General features: G+C 36.6%; 3 protein-coding genes across 3 annotated transcripts in view; 2 read left to right on the forward strand and 1 right to left on the reverse strand.

Moving 5' to 3' along the window:
* The first annotated feature begins 5,299 nt into the window (after window positions 1–5,299).
* LOC135155245 (uncharacterized) lies at window positions 5,300–11,507 on the forward strand. The gene is made up of 4 exons (XM_064104156.1): window positions 5,300–5,359; window positions 5,530–5,677; window positions 6,903–7,018; window positions 8,114–11,507. Exons 1-4 carry the CDS (start codon window positions 5,300–5,302, stop codon window positions 8,516–8,518), a joined length of 729 nt encoding a protein of 242 aa, XP_063960226.1. The 3' UTR covers window positions 8,519–11,507.
* On the reverse strand, window positions 9,673–19,262 carry LOC135155246 (putative nuclease HARBI1). Its single transcript, XM_064104157.1, has 4 exons — window positions 18,903–19,262; window positions 11,146–11,412; window positions 10,506–10,642; window positions 9,673–9,817 (listed from the first exon to the last, which is right to left on the reverse strand). Exons 1-4 carry the CDS (start codon window positions 19,260–19,262, stop codon window positions 9,673–9,675), a joined length of 909 nt encoding a protein of 302 aa, XP_063960227.1.
* Window positions 19,263–19,889: 627 nt separating this feature from the next.
* LOC129267046 (uncharacterized) overlaps window positions 19,890–25,294 on the forward strand; it is a 42,886-nt gene continuing 37,481 nt past the window's right edge. The window contains exons 1-5 of the mRNA XM_064103752.1: window positions 19,890–20,102; window positions 21,423–21,833; window positions 22,883–22,924; window positions 23,364–23,438; window positions 23,882–24,121. Coding sequence (XP_063959822.1) covers window positions 23,920–24,121 — 202 coding nt within the window. The 5' untranslated portion in view covers window positions 19,890–20,102; window positions 21,423–21,833; window positions 22,883–22,924; window positions 23,364–23,438; window positions 23,882–23,919. The remainder of the gene's footprint in view (window positions 20,103–21,422; window positions 21,834–22,882; window positions 22,925–23,363; window positions 23,439–23,881; window positions 24,122–25,294) is intronic.

A 25,294-nucleotide genomic window follows, 5' to 3' on the forward strand; every position in this document is an offset into this window, starting at 1 on the left:
GAGTTTAATAGAGTAGTGCAAATAATACTATTTAGGTCAAGCGTTTTATATAATATACAAATAGCGAATAGGCATGAGTGCGATGGTGCGAGATTTCGCATTCGGTGAAAAAAAGATGCTCTATTCAACGAGGCTTTAGCCGAGTTGAATAGAGTGTTTCTTTCTTTCACCGAATGCGAAATCTCGCACCATTGCACGAATAAGAATATTCGCTATTTGTGTTGTACAACGCCTCGGAATTAAGTTAGCGAAAATATGTAAAAACAAAGAGTTTTTCCTGCAGTAATCTATGAAAAGGGAGCAAAAATATGGAAAGCGAAAAGCAAAATCCCACAAGCGAACACTTCGGGCAGCATTGCGCATTTAGCCAGCAGGCTATACGCGTATTGCACCTGCATTTTTACTGAGCGCAATAAATTGAATCGTATTGTGACGTCACCTCCTAAGCCGTGCAACGGTACATTTTGGATGGTACGTCTTTTGTGCAACGGTACGAATGTTTGACATTCAGCCTCCAATTTGCTCGCGTACAACAAGCTAAGTAGGCGTTGTACAACACTAAATTTCAAATAATGCTAGTATTGTCATATGTCTTGTAGGGTCGCTGACGACATGAAACATCAGTTCTGGGGCCTGTTGCAGAAAGCAAAAGTTGCAATCGAACGCAACTCAGATCAACCGCAACTTTGCGGGTGATATCTTACGCAACTTGCAATCTATCGCAAATCTCCGTTGCAGAAAACAAGTTGCGATCGATTGCAACTTGCGTTTGATTCGGGTGTGAGAAAAAATAAAAAATCTTCGTGAACGAGCCTGATATGATCGCGCGCTGTTTAACCCGCGAAAATGTTACAGAAATTCACTGCCTGCACCGGAATTTTCTGCAAAGGTAAGACAATGAATTTCGCCCGTACTTTCTAAATTATGTCATTAATACTTATGTAAACCATGTAATTTTAGCATGAATTGATATTTCAAGTATAAAGATGCTAAATATCGTTTGACCATTCGAAATGATGATGTGAAATTGCGAAATTTAATGTACATTTCCCGTCTTGGCATCGTTGAAATTCTCGCACAGACCGAGTGACACATGCGATCGCCTAGCTTCCCCGGAGTTGTGGCTGTGTTGTCGTGTGGTCATGGTGGTGACCTGTGGCTGTTGGGCGTTGCATGTGTAATGTCTAACGTTAATGATGGTGTTTGTGCGGCCCCATTACCGACTCCCGGTAATATTTTATTAAATGTCAGATACTTTTGTTAATTAAAGAAGGCCTACCGGTACCTAATACACTATAGGCCCTACCTATAGACACACGTTAGATTCGAGCAATTCTCAATGACAATGTCTGATTGTACTAGGCCTACCTAGTAGTACTAGTAGTACTAGTACCGGTACTAACTCTAAGTATGGCAGTCATGGCAGTGTATCCTATTGCCGGACACCTTTATTTCAGTGCTTTAAAAATGACAACTAGAGGAAATACAATCAAGAAAAATTCACACTTGCTATTCCAAATATTATGAAAATTATGAATATGATAGGCCTAGGCCTACAATTATTTTATATTTACCAACTGTTTTCTTTGCATCGGCCATCGCACTTGCTGCATACCCCTCCACGAAAAACAATTATTTTCGTGCGCGACAAATTACATCATGATTCCGGACGCGCGCCGGACGGGTAAAGATATCCTTGATTATATGATGTAAGAACAAATTTTTGTGATTTTTTTTCTTCTTATATCATATCATGAGTAAATTCTAAATATTATTTGCTTTTTTTATATCGAATCTGAGCAGATGTTAGTAGGAATAAATTCGTGTTTGATAACTTATTTTATTTTGTCTTGTTAGCTGCATGTTCCATGGCACTTTCCAATAATAATATGTTCGCGTTCGTATCGAGACGCTCATCAAGTTCTATCGATGCACTGCCGATCGACGGCTCTACTCACGGTAAACCTCGCGCACGGGTACCTTGAGAACTAGCCGTCGACGATCACCCACAATACACCACACCTCATCATTCGATCGAAGGAGTGGACGAGATTGAAATTCGGCAAATCATGCCATATTTCCGTTAGAAAATATATCAATTGTTAATACAAAACTATGTTATATGATATTTTAAGCATTTTCTGTCATTTTTAGAGATAATTAGGTAGAAAATGGATTTTTCGCCTTGTTTTTGCAATCTTGTTCTATGTATTGGTCTGTGAAATTGAATTGCGGAAGTCTTGTGGTACGAATTTGTTTTAGAACGCAGTAATATGCGCGTCCGGAATCATAATAGTGTCCGGTAATACAATACGTGACTATACTAGGTCCACATCTAACTAAGACTAAGTTTGGTCTAAGTTAACTGTTGTTAACTTGCACTTGCGTATCAAAAAAAGGTTTACATTACACTTTGAAAAAGCCCTGGGAATAATAAAAATGTACATTTGTCTGTAATTTTTTCACATATAATCTTGCTTGGGTTTGGGCATGGGTGTCTCCCCCTCCATTGTATTTCAAGTGGGGGGGGGGGGGGGTGGCCTGTAATGTCCCCCAATAGGGTAGAAAAATTATAATGATGAAAAAATGAAAAGTTTGATCATGATGATTATACTATAATACTAGTGATTATGCCATCAATCAGTTTGTTTCCCTTGCAATTCGTGTATATTGTTATTATTATTATTAAATAAAACATTCTTTTCCAGGACTTTTTTAAACAGATGGGTGGAGGTTCAAGATGAAAAAGAATGAAATGTTTATGTACATGATATTTTTTAACACATGAATGACATAAAAGGACCCCGACAAAAAACAACTTTTGTTGATACTGATAGGGTGTTCCATCCCACCAGTGGTGAATAAATAAATTTTAATAAATCAATTAATTCAAAAGGGTGGAAAAATAAACGGGAGTAAAAGGGTGGCAAGATAAACGGGAAAAAGAAACCCCATGGACGTAAATCCCAGAGGGGTGGATCTTGAAAAAGTACAAATAACTTTTCTCAGATTTACCCCTCCCCACATCCGAGTGCATGATGTTTGTTCCATTTAATCTACAACCCTTTTGTCTTGAATATCACTTCATTTTTGTTATGTAAAATAAGTAAATCACCAGGCATCGCAAATCATTTTTCACTAACTTTTCAAAAGTAAGTGGTGATCACTCAAGCAGAAATATTTTTTGACAGTTATATCGTCATTTGCTTTAAATGGATCTGTACCAATGTTAAAATATTACAAATGTATAATTTTACAGGTTTTTTTTTTTCAAAGTGTAAGCTTTTTTTGATATGCACCGTATAGATCAAGGGTAAGGCCATAGCATATAGTAGGCCTAGATTTAAATCTAGAGCTAGATCTGTAGTCTATGCTATAATAGTAGGCAGTACATGTAGCTCATCCGGCCTTTTGGGATGGATGAGCTTCTTGTGGCGTGGCATCCGGCACCTGTGGACAATTTCAAAATGCTTGTTCTTCGTCATTTCAAGTTCGATTTCAATTCAGTTCATGCTGTTTGCTTTTAGATCTAGATCTTGATGATAGATAGCACTAGGTCTACAGTAGGTTGGGGATTCAAAGCTACACAGAATTGAGACCAAAAGCTTCGATGACTGTTATTTCCGCTGAACTCCGTTGTTGGCTCCACTTATTAGAGACCGAAGTCTCTAACTCGGTCTGTACAGGGACTCAATGGCCATATGTTTGTCTATGTATTATTAAGTTCGGATCAACCAGGAAATTCATTTTGGTCCAGTTCTTTTCTTATAATATATTTTTATAAAATAAAGACAAAAATCGATGAGCCCCGTCGGGGGGATTTTGCATTGTTAACCCCCTCATGGTGGCTGCACGATAGCAAGCCGTCTGTGGCTATGTACGGTGAGAAAAAAGTAAAAATATAACTTGAAAAAATCCTTGAAACAGATGGCTGCCAGCTGTCTAAACGTAATTTTGAAACTAATTAGGTCTAACATTAAATTTTATAACTGTTTCCTTTTTCATTTTGTTGCAGATTTCACAAGTTTCAAGCCAATACAACAATGGTAAGAATTAGTGCCAGCCTCCCAATATATGAAATGTTTACATCTTTGTTTTAGAATGTGATCTAATACGGTATATTCTATATGCACCAGCTCACCAAGCATTGCAATTTCCTTCCTCTCTTTGGATAGACATTGGTATTTTTATAGACTTTGTCAAAACATTTTTTATGATGTCTCAATTTGCTTAGAGATTTAGAATAGTGTTTATGTACATGTACAAGTGATCGTAATTCACATTAATTTGTGTATCAAATTAAACAACTCTTCTCAAGTGTTACCATGACTCCACGTTAAAGCCGAAGCAACCTTAAAAATTAATTTGTGTGAGATATTGAGTGAATGCATTATTATGAAATGGCATGGAAAGTTAGAATGCCAGTTCTCTGTGCAATCACATCATCCTAATTGCCAGTACATGGTTGAGAAACTTACAATTTTAATGGATCCATATTTTTCCTTGTCTAATTTGTTACATAATTTTTTTATATAGGAAGGTGACAAGAAAAAAAGACGAAGAAATTGGCATGATGGGGAGGTACACTGCCTGTGCCAATTTGTGCAAAAGCACAAATATGTGCTTTTTGGCAAGGCTGGCCATGCTAGCGTTCCGGTAAGAAAGATCTTCCTTATTAGCTATCATCATTTTCACAGTAAAGATTGTAACTTTATTCCAAGGTGGTCATAATATCTCAATGGATTTCAATTTGTAAATTATTTGTTTCTTTTAGTTCTGCGATCCGTAACACAAAGGTTTGCGATGAATTGCAAAAATGAAAGAAGCGCACCGATTGGTTCCCGATCAGTATTTTAAACAGAGCGTGCATGCAATGATGTTCTTGCTTGGTCATTGGTATTTAGCGATTGATTGCAGTTTGCGATGGATTGCAAATATGAAACAACCGCACTGATTGGTCCTTGGTCAGTATTTTAAACCTAATGCGCGTGTAACATTGACATTGATTGGTCAGTTCATTTAGCGATTGATCGCTAATCTTTGTGTTACAGAGCCCTGGAGATTAAACCTATGAGACTTGAAACAACTCTGTTAAAATTGAGAATGATAATATATTTGATTTAAAGAAAAATCAGTTTGATTTCTGTTTATGTTAAAATCCCAATTTTTCTCTGGAATACATAATGTATGTGTTCATTTTTCATTCACCCATTAAATATAGTTTGTGGGTTTTTTTGGGGGGTCAAACTTTTTTAGTCTTCTAAGTATTGGACTTGGCTTTGTCCTCAGATTTGCGAGCATGGGTCTTAGCCTCGAATTAGAGCAAGCTGGTATCGGATACAAAATTGCCAGAATAGGGGTACAGTCGTCATTCCGAAGGTTCGTTAGTCCAAAAACACAATAACATTTGTAATTCTTAAGGTTCGTTGGTCCAAAAATGCAATAAGGTTTGTTAATTCAAAGATTCGTTAGTCTGAAAATGAAATAAGGTTTGTTAAAAATTAAAATGTATATTTTTTTCATGTTCAGGTGGAAAAAAGAAAAAAAAAGTACTGGAGAAAGGCAACAGCGATACTCCGGGCTAACGGCTACCAGCGGGAGGAGGAAGAGATCATCCGGAAGTGGGCCGACCTGAAGCAGAGAGCTTTGAAGTACAAGGCTCAGCGAAACATGACAGGTAATGAGCATGATCGATGATCAGTTAAGGGTTAACACCTTGTTGGAAATTTTTAAAAGATTTTTTTATAAAAATTGCTATTAAAGTAATCTTTGATATCTCTGGTTTCAAAAATTTCAGTTTTATAAAGATTGATGATTTTGAAAGTACTGGAATAGACCATTTTGTTCATGAGGTTGATGTTACCTCTCAACACGGATAGACATTTCTACTCAAATTCAATTCACTCTAGTTTTATTGTTTTCAAAGTAACTCCTATTTTATTTTGATATTCTTGCATTCTGAACATTAATCCATCATCAAACATAAACTAGTAGAACAAAAATTTTAGGAAGTAAATTTTTTTGGTAGGTGCTGATATTTTGATATTTTGATGGAATTGATAAACATTACCAAATTTTTGAAAACCACTTTCTATCTTGTCCATCCCTGATATGGCACGTTTATTTGATACTTGTGTTTGTAGGTTACCATGGCAACAAACTTGTTTTCAGCATACTTTGTCCTACATGTACCCTTAACTATAATATACAAAGGAACCGTGCTCATCTTATTCCTAATTTCTCAATACAAGCCTTCAAAATTTTCAAAATCTATCAAATGTCCGTACGTGATGAACTGATAACTCTCTAATGTAGGAGTATCTTTAATTGAAAATTTGTATCTTCATTATTACTTTATAATATACCCTGGTATATATATATTATGATGTAGTTTAAGAAATACATGTTAAGCAATCTGTTTGTATAGATACACAGGTAAACCTCATTGGTATTATACTTGTTATTTGTAGATATTTTATCAATATTATCAGTTAACTTTTTTATCATAATGTATGCATGAACTGGATATACTGTATGAATCAATTCTTCTCTGATTTTGATTTTAACCTCCCTAATAAATTCTTGAGTGAAATATTTTATTGCTGGAGGGATGCTATGCTCAAAGGAGTTTGCAAATTATTGTGGTGTGTTTACTGGTTGGCATAAATATATAAATGCTAATATTTTAATGGTCTTCTTTCATCAGTCAATTTTCTTATATTGGATTTGTTTTTTTATCCTTGGAAAAAAAAAAACCCAAATTTCATTTTCATCAAGGTAATGAGCAATTTATAATGGATATCAGTTTGAGATTTAAACTTTGACTGTTATTGTTATTGCTACTAATGCTCTTGCTTTGAGATATTGATGACTTCATTTTTTGTGTATTGAAAAAAAAACAGGTGGGGGCAGCCTTGAAATTCGGCCCACGTTAGAGGCTGTTCTGGAGATTCTCGCAAGAGAAACGGTGGAGGGGGTAGTCGGGTCCTCCGACGAAGCAGGCTTCAGCTCGTCCCAAGTAAGAAACTATTTCAATTTTGAAACGGATATTACAAAATTATGCTCAACTGCAATTACTTGGAATTTTGCTCTCCATGTTTTGGAAATATGTAAAAGAAATTTGCTCAAAGAATATTCTGCACTTTCTGTTATTAATTCCTCATTCATATTAAGCAAAACACATCAACATATCTGTAGTGTTTCAATGTTTCTGGGAACAAGTTAGCTTGTGTGAAAACAGAAAAACCAAAGAAAAGATCCAATGAAAGTGAGAAAAATTGAACAAATAATAAGTTATGACCATCTTCTTATTGCTGTTCCAATTGTTCTCAAACTGTCATTGATCTTATAATTTGATTGTTCCGTTTTCATACAACATGTACAAGCAAACTCTCTCCTTTAAAGTTAGATGTAACGATTGTTCTTTTTGCCAGTAATATGCAATTTAATGGGTTTTTTTTCAAATGATCCTTTTCATTTTTACATTTCCTTTGTCATCTCCTATATCCATCTCATCTCCACCATTTCTACCCATTGTACACATACATTTCTTGATTTATCATGCAGTGATGTATACTTGCATTCCTTTGCATTTATTTTCATGAGAGTCAAATAAAAACAAATAGAAATCATTGTTTTGTGGTATAAAGTCAGTAGTGTGAAGTTAAAATTACTTCATTTTATTGTTAAACCACAATATTAGGTTAATTGAGATAATACAAATACTTATGTGTGAAAATATTTAATCATCATTTAAGACTAAATGCAAAACAATAAATTCATTATGCACTCTACTATTATGTTGATAGCAATTGTTCAACCATAATGATATATAAGTGTTGTATTCTGACAATTAAATCCATATTCCTATTCATGGAATTAATGTCTCAATTTGCTGAAGATATTAAAACTGCCACTCCATAACTTCTGAATTGAGTGGTCTAAGTTAACCAGGGTTTAAAATAAAAAACTGTCTGAAGATAGATGAAATTTCACTTAAAATAAGGTACAAGTTGATTTTGCACTTAGACTGCTATCTAATAGTCTTATAATCAATTTACAGGTTTCTTTTATTCATGCATTTAATCAAATGACAATGTTCATTTTTGCTTAGGACACAATAGATGGAGACAATGAGGCTTGCCTACTGTTTAGCAGCATGGCAGCAGGAGCATGTTCATGCACCCCTGTTCCTGTCAACACTACCTCCGCTGCAGTCAACACCACCACCATTTCCGTCAACACCACCACCGCTGCCGTCAACACCACCACTGCTACCACAACCACTACCACAACTGCAATAGCTGCTGCAACCACCTCCGCCTCCACCACCAAGACCCCTCCAAGAAAATTGTCCCCAACTGACCAGCTTGTAGAGCTGGAGAGGGAGAGGATTCGACTGCTTGAGAAACAAGTTTCGCTCTCTGCAGAGCGAAACTTGTTTCTCAGTAGAATTGCAAATGCCTTAGAGGTCATGGAAAAAAATGGCATTCAGTCATTGGGAATGATTGAACTTTAAGGCATTTGCAATGTGTATTTCATGTGATGTCCACCTTGATAACAACAAGCTGAAACTTCAGGATAGCTATATAACTTAACAACTGCTGCATTTGCTAGAAAAGTTTGCATTGACAGTAAAATCAAACTTACCAAAGAAAGAGATCCATTATACAGGAGACTTATTCTACAGAGCATACATTCCTTTGAAAAAAGGAACAAGAGTTTTTGGCCATGGAAAAAATGACAACTTGAATAACTAAAATATAATTACATTGATGTACATGTAAATTCAATGTAGATTAAAAGTCTAATAACCTTCAAGGTAGTGTTTTTTATGGTATAAAAATCCAGCACATCAAGGGTATATTGATGCTCACCCTGTTACAACATTTCAATGTTGTGCTGATTATCAACACTTGCTGAGGTTGAGATTTAATATCGATGTCTGACATCAGAGGGAGTTTTAACTCAATCACTTTGACAGATGCGTTAGATTATGTAAAGAATAAAAAAACCAAATCATTCCCTTTCTCGAGACACTTGCTTTTTAAACAATGGTAGATTCCCTTGCATTGTTGTATATGAGAATAATAACATTACAACTCAGTATGTTTTACATATGTCTTGCCATAATAGGAACATTTTAAAATACTCAGTATGTTTTCTGTACAGTAGTATGTGAATGTCTTGCCATAGTAGGAACATTATTTAAAATTGTGTTCTTAAAATCTTCACCACAAAAACAGAGTGTGTGCCATTTAATGCATATTTAAAATGCATTTCAAAAGTACAAGTTAACAGAAGGAGAAGAGAGTGAAGCTCATTATTTAATATGAATGTCAATTTTTTACTTGGCTTTTACAACATGAAGTGTTTACTGTGCTATAGCAAATCACAGTTTCATGTAGTGAACAGTAAATATTTATTCATAATGGAAGAGCATCAGCGTATATAATTTGAAAACGGTATGACCATGTTGTTTAGTATTTTTAAAAGGGACTCCAACCAAAAGAAATTTGACCAACAAGTGTGTAGAAGGTTATACGTAATTGCCAGCTCCAAGTATTACATTTTAATCAACTTGTTATCCTTATGAAAAAGGGGGGCGGTGTAAATTATTAGTGCTTACAGCATTACATAAATCCCAGCATTGATATAATGAAAAATGATGTACTACACAACAAAAGACTGTACGATCTGGGCCCGGACAGCGATGGCTGCTGCATCTCCCCTTTCCCTGTTGATTTCTCCTTCCATGTTGTCATCGATCATGTGGTCATCTTCGTTATCGTCTCCTGCTGGCTGTCTGAATCTTTTACTAATGTTAAATAATATGCAACATGCTGTGATGATACTGCAGGCCCTATTTGGTCGAATTTGTAGGCCATGACCGAGCAGACATCTAAATTTATTTTTCAACTGTCCATTCAATTGTTCGATAATTGATCTCGTCTTGCACTGTGCACTGTGGAATAAAGTAGATAATGTTTGATTATCAAAATAATTTCATCTCAAGCAAAATGATATTTAAAGGCAATCTGTATGGACAAAAATGTTCAAGATAGCTTTGTGATGAGAAAAAAAGAAATTAGGAAAACATTTGGTTTGAAAAGAAGCCACAAAAGGTATCAATATTTTGGCATTTTAAGACTACGAAGGCTGAGGATAAGCGGATATATCTCAAAGCAAACAATATCATTGTTAGTGGATACATGAAGTATAGAAAACATTACAGAGTACATGTCTAGTTGTAAATTTTCCAGGATTTCTTGTAATCACATATGAGTCTGCCAAAATCAAATATAAGAATTACTTTTCACTACATGGCAGTTATGACTTGAGAAGGTAGACTTATGCAGACACTATTGATATACGATTAGTTGCACGGTGGATCATAAAGCGAGTGTCGACTGTGATGTGTAGCATTTATTACATGGTACAGAAATCGCTCATTCAAGCAATTTCAAAAATTTTCTTTTTTTACAAGGAAAAGTTGAATTGCTCACTTGTTGTAGGCTTGTTCCTCTGGTGTCTGTGGATTAAGGATGGGGGTCATTAACCATGTCATCAAGGGATAACCAGAGTCGCCGAGGATGATCCCTTTCAGTTCTCCATTATTGTACTTGCGGTACGGTCTGCTATTCTGTTAACAAATTAATAGATGAATAAATCAAAGTTACTAAGATATCTCAGGTTTATGGTGATGCTTTTCTAACAATTAAGTTCGCTTAATCTTGTGAAGATTTGGATTTTCCTTTCCATAATGATTTCTTTTAGCAAGGATTTGTAATGTATCGCTTAGGATCTATGATCATATGCAAAGTGGCAATTTAAGTCCACAGCAATGTATATAGTATTTGACATTAAGTACAATAATACACTTCAAGAATACAATTGTACAAATCTAAGATGCAAATGATGCTGATTATTTTACCCCCAAAGAATAATTATTACCGTGGTGATAACTGATAAAGGTCTGCAAGCGTAGACTATACTATGTTATTTCACATGACCACTAGGAGCTGGCTCCTACAAAGATGGTCACAGTGATGTTGTTGCAGCTAACCTAATATATGTCTCTTGTACGTTACAAAGATCTGACTACTAGTATGTTGTTTGCCTCCAACATAAGTCTGTAATAATTACCTGAAGAACTCTGGAGTCGTGGGTACTCCCCGGCCATCTTGCAACGACATTGATTATCTGGAATTTTGTATTGCAAGCTAATTGGACATTGATGGAAGACCTGCCCTTCCTATTGGTGTAAACGTATTCGTCGGGGCCTAATGGGCAGCCATGAAGGCACACATGGGTACCATCAACAGCCCCTACCACTCTCGGAAATCTTGCAATTCTATAAAAATCCTGAATGTTGGCAGCTGTTTCTTCATCGGTCCTTGGGAACTTGATGAACTGTCAACACATACAGGATAAAGAAAACAAAAAGAATATTTAACATTATTTTGTGGAATTAAAGATAAATCTCTTTTATTGCACTGTTATGCTGAGAAAAAAAAATATTACACTTGTATATACTTTTGTTATTGGAATGTAGAAATAAATAAATCAAATTAAATCAACATTTCCCTTACGTGTTTATGAGAGTATGATAATCCACAAAGAAAGGGATGAATGATGTTGTATGAGCAGTGAAAATACAGCTTGAAAAGTCGGTGAGTTCAGAGGCAATGAGAAGAGAAGTAGCAACAACCCCAAAAATGTTTTCTAAAAGGATTTTCCTCAAGCAAGATAAAAGGGAGCAACAATATGAGGCAATGTTTACAACAAAGTTGGCAATCAAACTTAATGTTTGTATGTATTAAATTTGGGATGCCTTTGAAATTATATGCCCTGTATCAAAACAGGTACCATGAGCATAAACATTATGGAAAATTGGTGTCTGAATCCATTACATTTGGTAAAAGACAGTATTTCATAGCTTTTGGAATTTAATTTTTTTTTTTTTTTTTGGTGGGGGGGGGGGGGAAGGCTGACAATAAAAAGGTTGCAATAAGATTGTTATCTTATATTTTTGAAAAATGTTATTGATAAAGTTGGGTGTAAATGCTCTCACCTGAATCATCAAAGGTTATAATTATAATCACATGACTACTGCATATACACTGGCATTAATATAGGCCTTGATTATGATTGAGGCAGAGATGTCTGTTCAAAGACAGGTATAAAGCTCACAAATTCATTTTCATTTAATTTATAATTATTTTATCATTAATTACTATCATCATTTTTATTTTATTACTACCATTAATGTTATTATGATTATCTTTATTATCTATTATTTAACCAGGCCCATTCTTATCATAAAGATGGCCGAATTATACTACAAATATTAATGTAATTATTTTCATATAGCATAACAGTATATAGATAAAGGTTACTAATTAGTAATAGGAGAAGGTAGTGCATGATGAGGGGTTTAGGGCTATCTCTGATAGTGCATGTTCCTGTTTTATTACTATAGTCAGGGGCAGCGGAACAGTTTTCAAAGTGGGAGGGCTAAGCCAAAAGTGGGGGGAGGGGGGCTGACCATGCCAAAAAATCACAATTGTATGGTCATTTTTGCGTTTTTATACATGGTTTTGGAAAAAAGTGGGGGCTGAATCCCCCAAGCCCCCCCCCCCGGTTCTGTGGCCCCTGATTGTTTCATGCTTTGGTGAATTACCTAAAATCAAAATAAATAAAGAAATTTGCCAAGAGATTGGTTAGATACTATAAGTATTCTAGGCATGCATGAAACTAGCATGATTTTAAAATATTTTAATTGAAGTAAAATTCCTAATAATTTAATTTAGCTTTTAGTTGGAACACTTAAATTGATTTGAAGAGACCATAGTATATCGACTTCATTGTATTTTTAGTATCAGGGCGAGCACGATCGATAAGCTAGCTCCTATCTTCAACAATTGTAAACAAACGCCAAAAGCAAATTGGATGTCGACTCGAAAACCTCACTTCTTCAAAAAGGGTTGGCTTTAGAAGTTATAAATCAATAATAGAATTACAAAAAAAAGAGAATCATTTAATGGTGAGTATATCATGTCAAACATCTGCATTCATATTTTGGTTTACGGTAATAAATAATACTCCCAGTTGTTCCGAATAATTAGATTGATAAATCACTAGCAGAACTTCAGAAGCGCTCACCAGGCATGCTCAGCGCATCCTGCGGTACAGCCCCGGCCGTGCCCGCCCGCTCGCTCTGCCCCGTCGGGCCGGCTGGATTACGGCTATCGGTAGGGATAGGGGTCTAAGTAATATCCATTTACGTTCTTTAAAAGTTTCGTGCATTAGCATCTTCTCTAACTAGACTCTATTGAGTCTTGATCTATGACATGTAAATCTAGAATTCCCTCATTTATTTCTGCATTTCAGTTGACAAACTCTGAAACATACAATTTTAAACTAGAATTAGAAATCTAAGTTTTTATTAGGGACAACGGTACATTCGGTATTTGCTCTATCAAAATCCCTACATACCATTGCGAGTGCGTCGAGCGCGTCCGTTGATCCTACGAAGCCCCAATAATGCATCCCTCTTGACTGATAATTTCACCCTAAATTGAGTTATTTCAGGTAGCTATGATATATTTGGCATTAAAAGGATCGGTAATTATTTGTCAGTAATTATTTAGTATTCTATATTTTCGAATGGCTTACCTCTACTTGTTCTTTGAATGGGAAAATATCGTACTTTGTCCTTGTATTCCACATGAACTGCAGAGTTTGTATGTGTATAAAGTCAATGGGGAAATTCAAACTTTTGCACACGCGACCCGTCACCATGACGTCACCAGGATTGCGTGTGAGCGAGCTAAGTTTGATTTGGGGGCGGCGCCCTCCAAAATTTAACCAATAAAAATTCTGCATTTGCTGCATCTTTTGGGATTTTCCCTAAATTCATGTCTCAGGGACCGTCTTGGAAGTGCGTGCTGAGCTGTATAATCTTTTTGAAGGACCCACCCTATTCTACTTAAAGATATTCAATTAAAACATCTTGGGGCCCGTTTTGGGACTTTTCATTCTTAAAAAAGATGGTTTTGAGACCAAGTCTTATATCTAGATTAATTTAAGAAAAAAAAATTAGTGAATTTATTGTTAAATTTTAAAATGCAAAGCAAAAACCTCCATATGACGTGTACGTGACGTAATTATCGTCATGAAGTTGAAGATCGCGCGAAGTGGTGGGAGGGGCCTATCGCGAACGTAGACCATGTATTAGTCTTGATTCAGGCAATTTTTATGATTTGTAAAGTTCGTTGAAACTCTGTAACGTTGTGAACGGATATCATCCAAATAAAATAAATGAAAATAATTTTAAAATGTGAAAGGATGAAGGCTAGCACAATCTTTCTCTTAGGAACATTCAGCCCCCCCCCCCCCCTCCTCAGTTACAAATGTTAATCACGTGTAATCGCCGTGATACAAGGAGAGATGTTTTGGAAGGTCATGTGTGTGTGAGATATTGCACATGGCATAATGGCGGCATATACGTGTGATACAGGGAATTCTGTACAAGGATGTTTACACTTGTGTGTGAGAAGGTCTGTGACCGAGATGGTGGCATGGGAATAATGGAGTTAGAGTGGATTAAAAAACTACGTGTGTAAAGCATGGACCTGTACGTTGCAACTGTACATTCGCTCTGGGGGCTAAATCCCGGGGCTAAATTAAAATAGGGGAATCCCCGGTGTGTATAGCTTGATTAGTAATCAATTGTTAAGGCCTACTAAAGTATATTTTGTTTATTAAAAAATCTAAGAAATCAATGTTTTAATTTGCAATGTTTACGCACAATATATGTATATATGCCCTCTCACAATCACACACATTTAAGATTTTATTTTTAACAGTAACATACTGATTGTTGTAAAATTAGGATACAAAAATTACTCTACGAGATGTCAGTTATTTTTTTATTTTCTAATGTATAGGCGGAGGGGGGCGGGTGGGTTCCCTCGGTCCTGCGCGCCCTTGCTCTTAGCAAAAATAAATAAATGGATATAAAAAAAAAAAAAATCCTAATTGGAGAAAATTTTCCCCAAAACGTACGTATCTCCTATCTCCTGAATTACAATAATAATTTCTGCCAATACCTGCAAAGAATCCGTTTACACCCCCCCCCCCAAAAAAAACCCTGAAAATTGGAGGCCATTTATATGATTGAGTGACTTTTACATCCGTAATCTGCTTTTTTATGGGAACATTTTTCTAACACTTCGTCTATCATGCCCTGTCATGAGTGAAAATATAGTTCAAACAGGGATATACAATATCCCTGGTTCAAACATATGGACCTTTTAAAGCGTTGACAAAAAGTGACAAAAAAGTCACGCTATTATGGGGCTTTTATACCAATGTAACCCGATATACATGTAAATAAATTAGGTATCCAATGCGACTGTCAAATTGAATTTACATCTGATTTCAAGGGATCGATGTGCCATAGGTCTATATTGATTTTTTTTACACGGGGAGGGGGCCTACATAGCTCGTTTACATTTCTCGATTTGACTCCTTTTTCCGCCATGAGTCTCAACTTCCTACATGGGATATTATGGAGGATCGATGGGGTGGCCCTTAATTACCCCTTTTATATAGCTATCCCAGTAGAGGTCAGGGGTTGGATTCTGAATTAGGGTGGGGGTAAGGGTATCATCATGTAACAACGATCAGACGAGAATACTCACTTGTTAATTATTATATGAAAAGAGTTGCCCCCTCCTTCGGTGTCCCTGGTCGGTGCCGGTGAGTTTTCCAAAAGAAAAATATTCTGAAGTTTGCTATGGGGAACTCTTCGTCAATTTTGAGATATGACATTATTTCACTTATTTCACAAGTCATAATCATGAACATAATACAAACAAATATTACATCAGAAGAATTAACATGACGTACAAATCAGACATGGCATCATTTATTTAAATTGAATAATACGGCGAATAGAAACATGAGGGAACCTGCATTAAAAAGCAACGTTTTATTTCTTCAGTCTGCAGGATCCAAAAAAATATGAACTCTTCATGCAGGACAGCACAATAAAAATGATAATTTGATTACGTAAAGAAATGCCAAAAATATCACAACTGTAAAGAAAGTAATTTACATGGACTTTTTCGGAATAAGGAGGGTGTGAAAAAATAAGTTGTTTCTGTGAAGTTGCCGCGGTGTATACTTCAAAAGATCAATGAAAAAGGGTGTTGACAACAAAAAGAAAGTAATTTACATGGATTTTTCGGAATAAGGAGGGTGTGAAAGAATTTGTTTCTGTGAAGTTGCCGCGGTGTTGACAGACATGAAACAGCCTGTCCGATAAGATCTTGGAAGCCAGACATTCCGTCGTCTTCGGTAGGAACATTTCATGAGATAAAATGAGTCATGTTTTTTTTTTGCGTTTTCACTTCTGATTGGGTCAAAGCATTCATGTGCTGACCAGTGAAAAGCACCCCTTTCCATTGATCTTTTGAATGATCCCATGATGGGTTAGTGTGTTCTAGCCTGAATTATATAACACGAGAATACCCCCAGGGATCCCCGAGCTGGTTGTACCCCTGCCTTTCCGTTCCAGGGAATACTCCAGATGGACGAGGGCATTTACCACATCAGGTAAGAATCATCCATTACAATTCATAATTATTAATATGTAATTCAAATGTTATTTTCCACTGCGGAAATGTTCAAACCTAATGTATTTTTATGTTATAGAGAGAGAAATCGAAATAAACATCCCTAAACCTCACTTAAATTATTTTAAATTGCAGTATATACAAATATTAATTTTAAATGTTCTTAATAACTTGATTCTTTTCCATGAAAACATTTTTTTTTCATACACTGACCCACTCTTTCAAAAAAAAAAAAAAGGGAAGATACGTCCCGGTTTACGTCGTTATATATAGGCATACAGAGATAAGATCAATGGCTTTTACCGTTATCTGAGATTTTTTTTAAATCATGTACGTATATAAAATAAAAAAGAATATATAGGGGGGCGCCGAACCCAAAATCCCAACAATTAACTTAAACTTTTCCTTCAACCCTGCATGATGTCACTCAACACCCCCTCCCCACTCCCCCCCCCCCCCAAAAAAAAGATAGCAGTTACCGAGGAAAAAAACATTCATGAGCAAGGTCGACATCCCGTCCTCTTCGTAAGTGGGAACAATTTCACGGGAGAATGCTAATGGTAGAGACTGGGAGGTAGTTTTATTTTTCTTGGGGGGGGAGGTAAGGCGACCGTAATCAGATCGATAAAAATATCATAACTGTCTCTACCACCCCCCCCCCCCCTCTTTCCTTATTTTTACGAGCGTGTAACACCTCAGTCACATTTTGATCTGATTTACGGCGGCCGTACGGTGGTCGAACACAGCCGTTTTATTCATTTCTATTCAAACTATTAGTAACCAACCCACCTAGTATGATATAGCTATTTTTTAAAATCTTTAAAACGGCTGTTTTTTTTATTCACCGTTCTGCCACCATAGAGCAAATGTGACTGTAGTGTATCTGATATAAAAAGGAAACATTTACAGAAAATAACAGAAAAGGAAGAGGAACAAAAATAACCTATATAAATCCAAACAACTGACTCTTTTTCTCCATAATGTCCCTCAACGCCCCCACTCCCAAGACAGAGCTCCCTGTCCAGAGCATTCTCCCATAGCGTATTTCTTTGTTACGTACGAAGAGGGGGGGGGGGGGGAGAAAAAGAAATATGAGAACATGATCGAGTAAGGTCGACATTCAGTGGGAACAATAAAGGTGAACATATTCTCGTGGGAGAATGATCTGGTAAGGACAGCTAGGTGTGGTTTTTTCTGGGGGGCGGTAATTAAGATCGAAAAATGAAAAATAAATAATCATCACTATTTTTTTTTGGGGGGGGGGGTAGGTATAAAAAATTTAAGGGGGTTGAGTTGAGCCCCTGTTACCCCCCCCCCCCCCTCCCCCGCGTACGCCACTGGAGCCTGCAACAGGCCTCTACCTCGGTCACATTTGTTTATACGACGGCCGTTTTATTCATTTTTATTCAAACCACGGATCTATTTAAAATGTTAAGACGGGCGTTTTTTTTTTACTCGTCGGACGGCCTTTGCATGAGCAAATGTTCCGAGGTAGTAGGTTGCCAAAATTAAGAGACAGAGCTCATGACATGATTATCAGTTCGATGAATTAGATGTCAAATATCACCATACTCTAGATCAAATTTAAAGTAACTTAGTAAGGAATCAAATCATAACAATGCAACAATAATCTAACAATAAAAATATCTGCATTCTGCTCTTCTTCGAGCTTGATGACTTCACAAATAAATGGCACACAAGCAATATCTGAAAACAATTTAAATACTACTTTTCCCTCTCTGTTTTCTCTCATTTCCTTGACTCACTCACGCTTTCTTTCTGTTCTATCAATGTTCGATGGACGTACATTAAAAGTGACTTTAACTGGGTGGAAATATTTCGGGACCGAGATCATTTATTGAATAACGGCGCGGGACAGCGACGTCTTTTACAAGACTATATTTTGGGGTCATCGGACTTACGCGATGCGCCAGCGCGATCACCTGATATTTTCGCGCAGCTGTCTCCGTCCCAAACTGTCTAAAACTGGCCGCAAAGCTTTATTGACACAAAGCAGCGCGGACGGAGTCAATGGGGAAATTGAACGTTTTGGGCCAAGTTTGAACCCTTTTTTTCTAATTTCATTTACATGTTGGAATAACAAGACTTGTCTGAATGGTTTAGTACCACTTATTTTAATCAAGTAAGTGATTTTAATATTATAAAACGAAGGAGATTTTTTTTTGTTGTCTTCATTGGGGTCCCTATTTTTATAGTGATGATCATGATGATGAAAATAGAAAAGTTAAGAATAATTACCTGGCTCTTGTGTTCACACAAGGCTTGAGAGACCCTGTGGATTACTCTAGACACAGTGCTTCGGTGAATGCGATGGATGTTGGCATCACTTTCTAATACCGATCCGGTCGCGAAGAAATTGAGGCTGATCAAAACTTGGAGTGTCGGGTGGATTGCCTGGTTGCGTTCGGTGGGTGGTGCGATTTGATTGGTAAGAAGATTGATTATGAAGAATATTGCCTCGCGACCGAATCGGTACCTCTTCAGCAACTGTGTCTCGGTGAGAGAGTCAAGGGGTTGCTCCCTGTCTCTTAATACACGGCCAGGATGTGGCTGAACTTCCTCAGCTTCTGCTGCAGCTGCTACTAGTATGGCTGCCATATTGTTGCTATGGATTTACTGCAACTTGCGTATGATCACTGATCAAACGCAAAGTTGCGTTTGATCAAGGAGAGTTGCGCTTGATAGTTGCGTTAGAAATCAAACGCATCTCTTTTCTGCAACAGAGTTGCGATCTAACGCAAAGTTGCGTAAGATTCAGGGGACTTGCGTTTGATTTTTGGAGTTGCGTTTAAACGCAACTCTTTCTGCAACGGGCCCCTGATCTCTAAAGCCGGGGTGCGATTCATCGCATCCGTTGTTATAATGAACCTCTGACTGATTACGAATGTTGTTGCTGATTAGGCGTATGCAGAGCATCAGAAAAAAAAAAAACAAGTCCAGGAAAACTGTTCCTTTGTAAATGAGATACGCCTTGGTATATAGTTGCTAACGTGATCAAATGAATAGTTTACAAACTCCAATGCTCTTATCGTTTAACGAAATTCAAGCCGCTATTCTGATTCACCTGTGTTCACAAAGAAAGGTTAACAGAATGATGGCTCTTCATCATTATATGACATAAATGTTCATTATCTTTTGAGCAGGAAACTCTTCAGTTGATTTTCTCAAACTGCTAATGAACCTTTACCTTTCTTTCTTTCTTTACATGACAACGAATTCAAGGACCAGAATTGGCATCAGCAACAAATCTAGTCTCGTGGCATCCATTTACGGGAGGAGTTCGTGTGCCGTCGTATGGGATCGGAAAGTACAACCTTACGGAAGACTTTTCCTTAGTGATCCATGACGTCGAGGATGATGACGCAGGACGGTACATATGTAGACTATCCGACTTCAGAGGTTATGAGCTCAGCAATCACACTGTGGCCACAGTTAAAGGTAGGAACCGATGCTAATTGTGTCTCTCATTATGCTCATTAATAAACATAATATAAATTATCAATAAGAGAACAAAATTATATTGAAACTGTGCTATTAGTATACGAAAATATGAAAAGGCTGAAAATAATATGAATTGAACAGATATAGACAAATTATTCAAACAAAACACTGAAAATTTCATCAAAATGGGATAAAGAATACATTTGAAAGCTTTGCAGTATTCCGGTGAAACAGTTCTAGGCATGTCTTCTTGAATATTCAATGAGCAAACTGATGATGTCATATCCCCACTTGTTGTTTTGTATTTGTTATATAAAATTACATTTATTCAATTTTTCCCCCAAGAACTAACAAAAGATGGATTGAAACGAATTTAATGCATGAGATATTCATTCAGCTGCAATTTATTCATCCTTAGAGAGACGTATTATTCAGACTTGTGTGAAAAATGAATTAATTTTGATTCCGTAATAACATAAAAATCAAAGTGAGGCTATGGCATCGTCAGTCCAGCTAATGAATATTCATGACGACCTGCATATCCATATAATCTTGATAGGACATTCCAGTTAAACCCCCATTCCACAGAGAGCAAGACCTCTGAAAGAATGCTGTAAGACCATGAAACTTGCTTGATCAATCAAAGGTCTTTCAACGAAATTTCATAGATATCTGAGGTCTTTTACGATTCCTGGTGGATCTTAAAGTGGTCTTCATGGTCTCCAAAACTTTTTGAAACGGTTCAAAACAGTCTTTCAGCAGTCTTTTAGCAAAAATGGTCTGTTGATGGTCTTTCAGTGGTCTTTCAATGAACTTTTAAGGTTCTTATTATTCTTTCCATGATCTTTCGGCAGTCTCTCAAGATTTTTGCGGAGATCACTGTAAGACTCATGAGAGATCATTGAAAGCTCATTCAAAGATCATTGAAAGACCAGGCAAAGTCCATCGAAAGAATTCTGAAAGATCACTTGTTGCATAAAATATCTCTGAAAGACCATCAAAAGATCTCTATAAGACTAGTCTAAGCCCAGTAAGACAAAAAGTACCAATCACTTTATCAGAGTTCTTTGAGGGATCTTTTTGAGCCATTCCACAGGGATGACAAGTTTCAGTGATCTTGAAGACTGCTGTAAGACCTTGCAAATATTTGGTCTTTGAAAGGTCCTTCGAAGGTCTCACTTCTGTGGAATGGGGGCCTTGGCGATTAATCGCTAACCGGTGCTTAACGTGGCCCATGAGTATGTTTCACCGATGTAACTGTGCCATGATAATATATATATTGTTACAGTTTATGTGATCTTCACTTGTTAATCGTAGTTCCACCCCAGAAACCATTCCCAGCAATTGACCAATGCCCATCAGGATCGCCCGGAAGCGGAGAAAACCCGTGTACGCTGACAACCGAGATAGGTGACACGACTGAACTGACATGTCATGCTCGGGGTGCGCCAAGAGACGTGATCTCGCTATCCTGGACCCTCAGAGGCAGAACTATCTCCAGCCAAGAACCGCACAGATATGCCAACCCCGACGGCCTGACGGAAGATTTGAAATTTACAATCGACGCAGCGCCAAGCACTGATCCGTACGTCTGCGCTGCCATTCTGCCGGCGACCACCCGAGAAAATGCGACCGCCAGCGTTATAGTGAAACCAGCACCAATCATAACAACCACCGAATTTGTAATAACTACAAATGGAGATCCCGGTAATAGATCTTTAGGGAAAGGTATGGATTATGATATAGAACAGGTGGGTGTTTCATAAAGATGTGCGTAAGTTAAGAGCGACTTTAAGAACGACTGGTGATCCTTTCTTGTGGTACATGGTATTGAATTGGCGATGGTTTAGCGCTTAAGAAGGGTTCACCAGTCGTTCTTAAAGTCGCTCTTAACTTAAGAACAGCTTTATGAAACGTCCCCTGGGTATTGCAGATTGGGTATTCATAGCCAATCTGAAACGGGTTATCCCTACAATACGAGTTCTAAAATATATTGTATCACTTTGATTGTTATGAAGGCTTATAGCTATTTGTTACATAAAATGACTTGATCATGTAAAGCATATCTTGTTTATATTTTGTGCATTTTTAATCGTGAATAAAACCAAACCAACAGATGTAACCTCTATGTGATAATGTTGCACACGCTGCTGGGGAATTGATCATCCACTGTAAAAGATTTGTAGGCAAGTACTTACAAATGGCACTCCATAGTTCAACAAAGTATTCAGACCACCGTTAAATAAATTGCAGTTTAAGATTTGGGTACCTGTCAATTATATTTCTATTAGAAGGAAACCTCGTTTCTCTGAATGTTAAAAATTTGTATATATTAATATCAATATTAATTTTGTTGTACGTCAGTATTTGGAAACTGAATATCCAGCATTATTTTTGATCAAGTGACACGATGGTGTTATGTTCTTCGTGATATTGACTTCTATCGGCAAAATGATTAACAAACGAAGATATTTTGTCACTTGGTAAACGAATTTTGCAAACCAAATGTCATTCTTATAAAGATAGAAGAAATTAAAATGACAAGAGAGCACAATCACCATATACGGTTCCGTAGCACCGGTCTTTCTTATTCCGTTATGATTATGTTTCTGACGTAAATAAAAAATGCCTGGACGAATCCCTTGACTTAAAAGCGTAGGGGATATTTGGAACACGGTCATGATATCTAATGATCATACCATTTTATTTGTTTCAGTTTATTTCCCTCAGTTTCTAACATGCGAAGTAATCATTAAAATTATTTTTGTTAATTGCAGTTGCCATCGCCATTATCGTCATCACCTTACTCATCGCCTCCAGTAAGTTGAAATAACTTGCCTAATACGCTTTCCAGATCCAAAAGTTTTTAAGAATAGTGTCACAACGAACGTCATAGTAATTCATGGAGATTCCATTTTCTAAATAAGTAAATGAAAACATGATGTACGCCATCGCGCGCACTTTAACCTTTGATGGCGATCTGTGATGTCGTCACTTTCATGGGAGAAAAAAGGAAAGTTGTTTGTTTAAAACACATCAACTTGTGTTATATCATCAAGCACACGATAAAGTCAAAGCTTAATATGATAAATGAAAACTTTAAAAGCATTAACTTTCGGATTTGCTTTGTTATCACTCTATGTAAAACTAATATGTTTAAAACTTTAGAAATATACATGTATCCTTTTTCAATCTTGTGTCCATGTCATACGAAATAATAACACAAGTACTCACATTTGTGTTCTTTTAATCTCAAAGTAATCGTCGTCTTCATTTGGAGGAGAATAAAGAAGAGTTATGAACCGTTAAATGGAGATAAGAAATTCATTAAAGGTAATATATCCGTTATACTTTCTAGTTTTTCTCATGATGTATGTGATTGATAATCAATCATGGACGTCCAGTTTACCGCCATGGATAAACTCTTGATATATACGGAATGGAATTATTGAATTATATATTTTGCCCGGGTATTTTACGACCCAGTACCCATCATATTTCTGATTTGTGACCTTCTAAAGTGAATGAATCTTGCTCATGTTTTAGCTGACAACCATTTCGGTGAAAAAATTATTTCATGATTTTGATTGAGCATGCTGTTGCATTTAGAATTCCCATACAAATACCACGAATTCATATGGTACCATTAGTGGTAGCATTAATTTTTGTAGGCGAGGTTATTCTGGGTTTTTTGTCTAGAATTAAAATAAAACGGTTTTACTATATAGGGGACCACGATAAAGGAACTTGCAACGGGACTTGCATTTTCATTTCAGGCCCTGTTTCGTATTTGGAGCTTTGGGAGTTTGTCGGAATGTGTGACCCTCTGGTCACGAAGAAGATTGTAGAAAGGATGGTGGAAAATCTTCAGACAGACTCAGGATTCGACGTCGTGCCCCCTAAGGCTGAGTTCTACTATGAACTCTGTAAATGGAAGGAGACAACAACAGGAGATTACAGTATTCTCTCCAGAGCCATAGAAGAAGTTGGGCCGAACGCCGAAATAATTATGCAGGGTAAATATATTCATGATATTGTTGTAACCAATTTGATATGTATGAATAAGCTCTGTGGACTTGAATTTGTTGAAAATGTGTCAAATGTTATTTCATAATCTATAGCCTTGCTTTTTTCAAAGCGTCGATGTCAACTACTCAATTGATTTTAAACACGACCAATGGGGTTGTTGAGGGAACTGTGTATGCGCAAAGATAAATGGTCAAAAATTGTGTTTAATTCAACTTTCAACATTTTTGGTAATGAAAATCTGAATTGATGAACGTCTCTGTTCAATCGAATAAGAAAATAAGTGGATGAATAAACAATTAAACTTCATGTTAGCTTCGCAGAATGGCGATCCGTGATGGACAATCTACCACACACTACCGTTAAAGGAACAATCTAACCGCCCTTTCACTCGGTTAAAACAAATCGTAATTGAATGATAAAAAAATAAGGCTAATGACGATTTTTTTTTTATGTACGTGTGAAACCAAACTAGAATCACGAACGCTAAACACAATGACGAATTCAAATTCTACTCCGGAGGTGAATTCCAGTAAAGTTTAACTCGAATTACGGTACGAATTTACGTGTGAAAGGCTTGACCTCCAAAAATCCATTCATTCGATAAATTTTAATTGATTGGAGTCGTTTAACATTCACTCCTAATTTATCTGATTTGAATATAAAGAATCAAGTGTTATGGAATAATTCATTGATCAAAGTAGATGGGAAAGTTATACATAAACAACTTTGGCTTCAAATGGGATCATCATTATTAAACATTTAATGGACAAACAAAACAATTTTCTCTCACATACAACTTTTTTTTACAAAAAACAAACTTAATTGTAATTTTCTTGACTTTTACTCATTGATTACTGCAATATAAATGGGTTACACTTCGTAATTCCGAAGGTTCTTTATTCCGAAGGTTCATAATTCCGAAACACGTAAATTGCCTATACCTCGATGTTCGTTAATCCGAAAACGTAAAAGGGCTCGTTAATCCGAACATTTGTGGCGTTCTTCCGAAGGTTCGTTATTCCGAAGGTTCGATAATCCAAAAACGAAATAAGGTTCGTTGTTCAGAAGGTTTGTTAATCCGAAAACAAAATAAGGTTCGTTGTTCCAAAGGTTCGTTAGTCCGAAAACGAAATAAGGTTTGTTAATCATTTCGTTATCGG

The sequence above is a fragment of the Lytechinus pictus genome, chromosome 8 (assembly GCF_037042905.1).
Source record: "Lytechinus pictus isolate F3 Inbred chromosome 8, Lp3.0, whole genome shotgun sequence".
NCBI lineage: Eukaryota > Metazoa > Echinodermata > Echinoidea > Temnopleuroida > Toxopneustidae > Lytechinus > Lytechinus pictus.

What these genes read in the sequence shown, in the direction of transcription:
- LOC135155246 (XM_064104157.1), bottom strand. Translation starts at nt 19,262, where the DNA reads ATGGCAGCCATACTAGTAGCAGCTGCAGCAGAAGCTGAGGAAGTTCAG. An exon ending in TGTGTGAACACAAGAGCCAG is followed by an intron (nt 11,413 to 18,902) that starts GTAATTATTCTT and finishes ATGTGTTGACAG; the next exon opens with TTCATCAAGTTCCCAAGGAC. An exon ending in GAGGAACAAGCCTACAACAA is followed by an intron (nt 9,818 to 10,505) that starts GTGAGCAATTCA and finishes ATTTAACATTAG; the next exon opens with TAAAAGATTCAGACAGCCAG.
- LOC135155245 (XM_064104156.1), top strand. Translation starts at nt 5,300, where the DNA reads ATGGGTCTTAGCCTCGAATTAGAGCAAGCTGGTATCGGATACAAAATT. An exon ending in ACAAAATTGCCAGAATAGGG is followed by an intron (nt 5,360 to 5,529) that starts GTACAGTCGTCA and finishes TTTCATGTTCAG; the next exon opens with GTGGAAAAAAGAAAAAAAAA. An exon ending in GGCTCAGCGAAACATGACAG is followed by an intron (nt 5,678 to 6,902) that starts GTAATGAGCATG and finishes AAAAAAAAACAG; the next exon opens with GTGGGGGCAGCCTTGAAATT.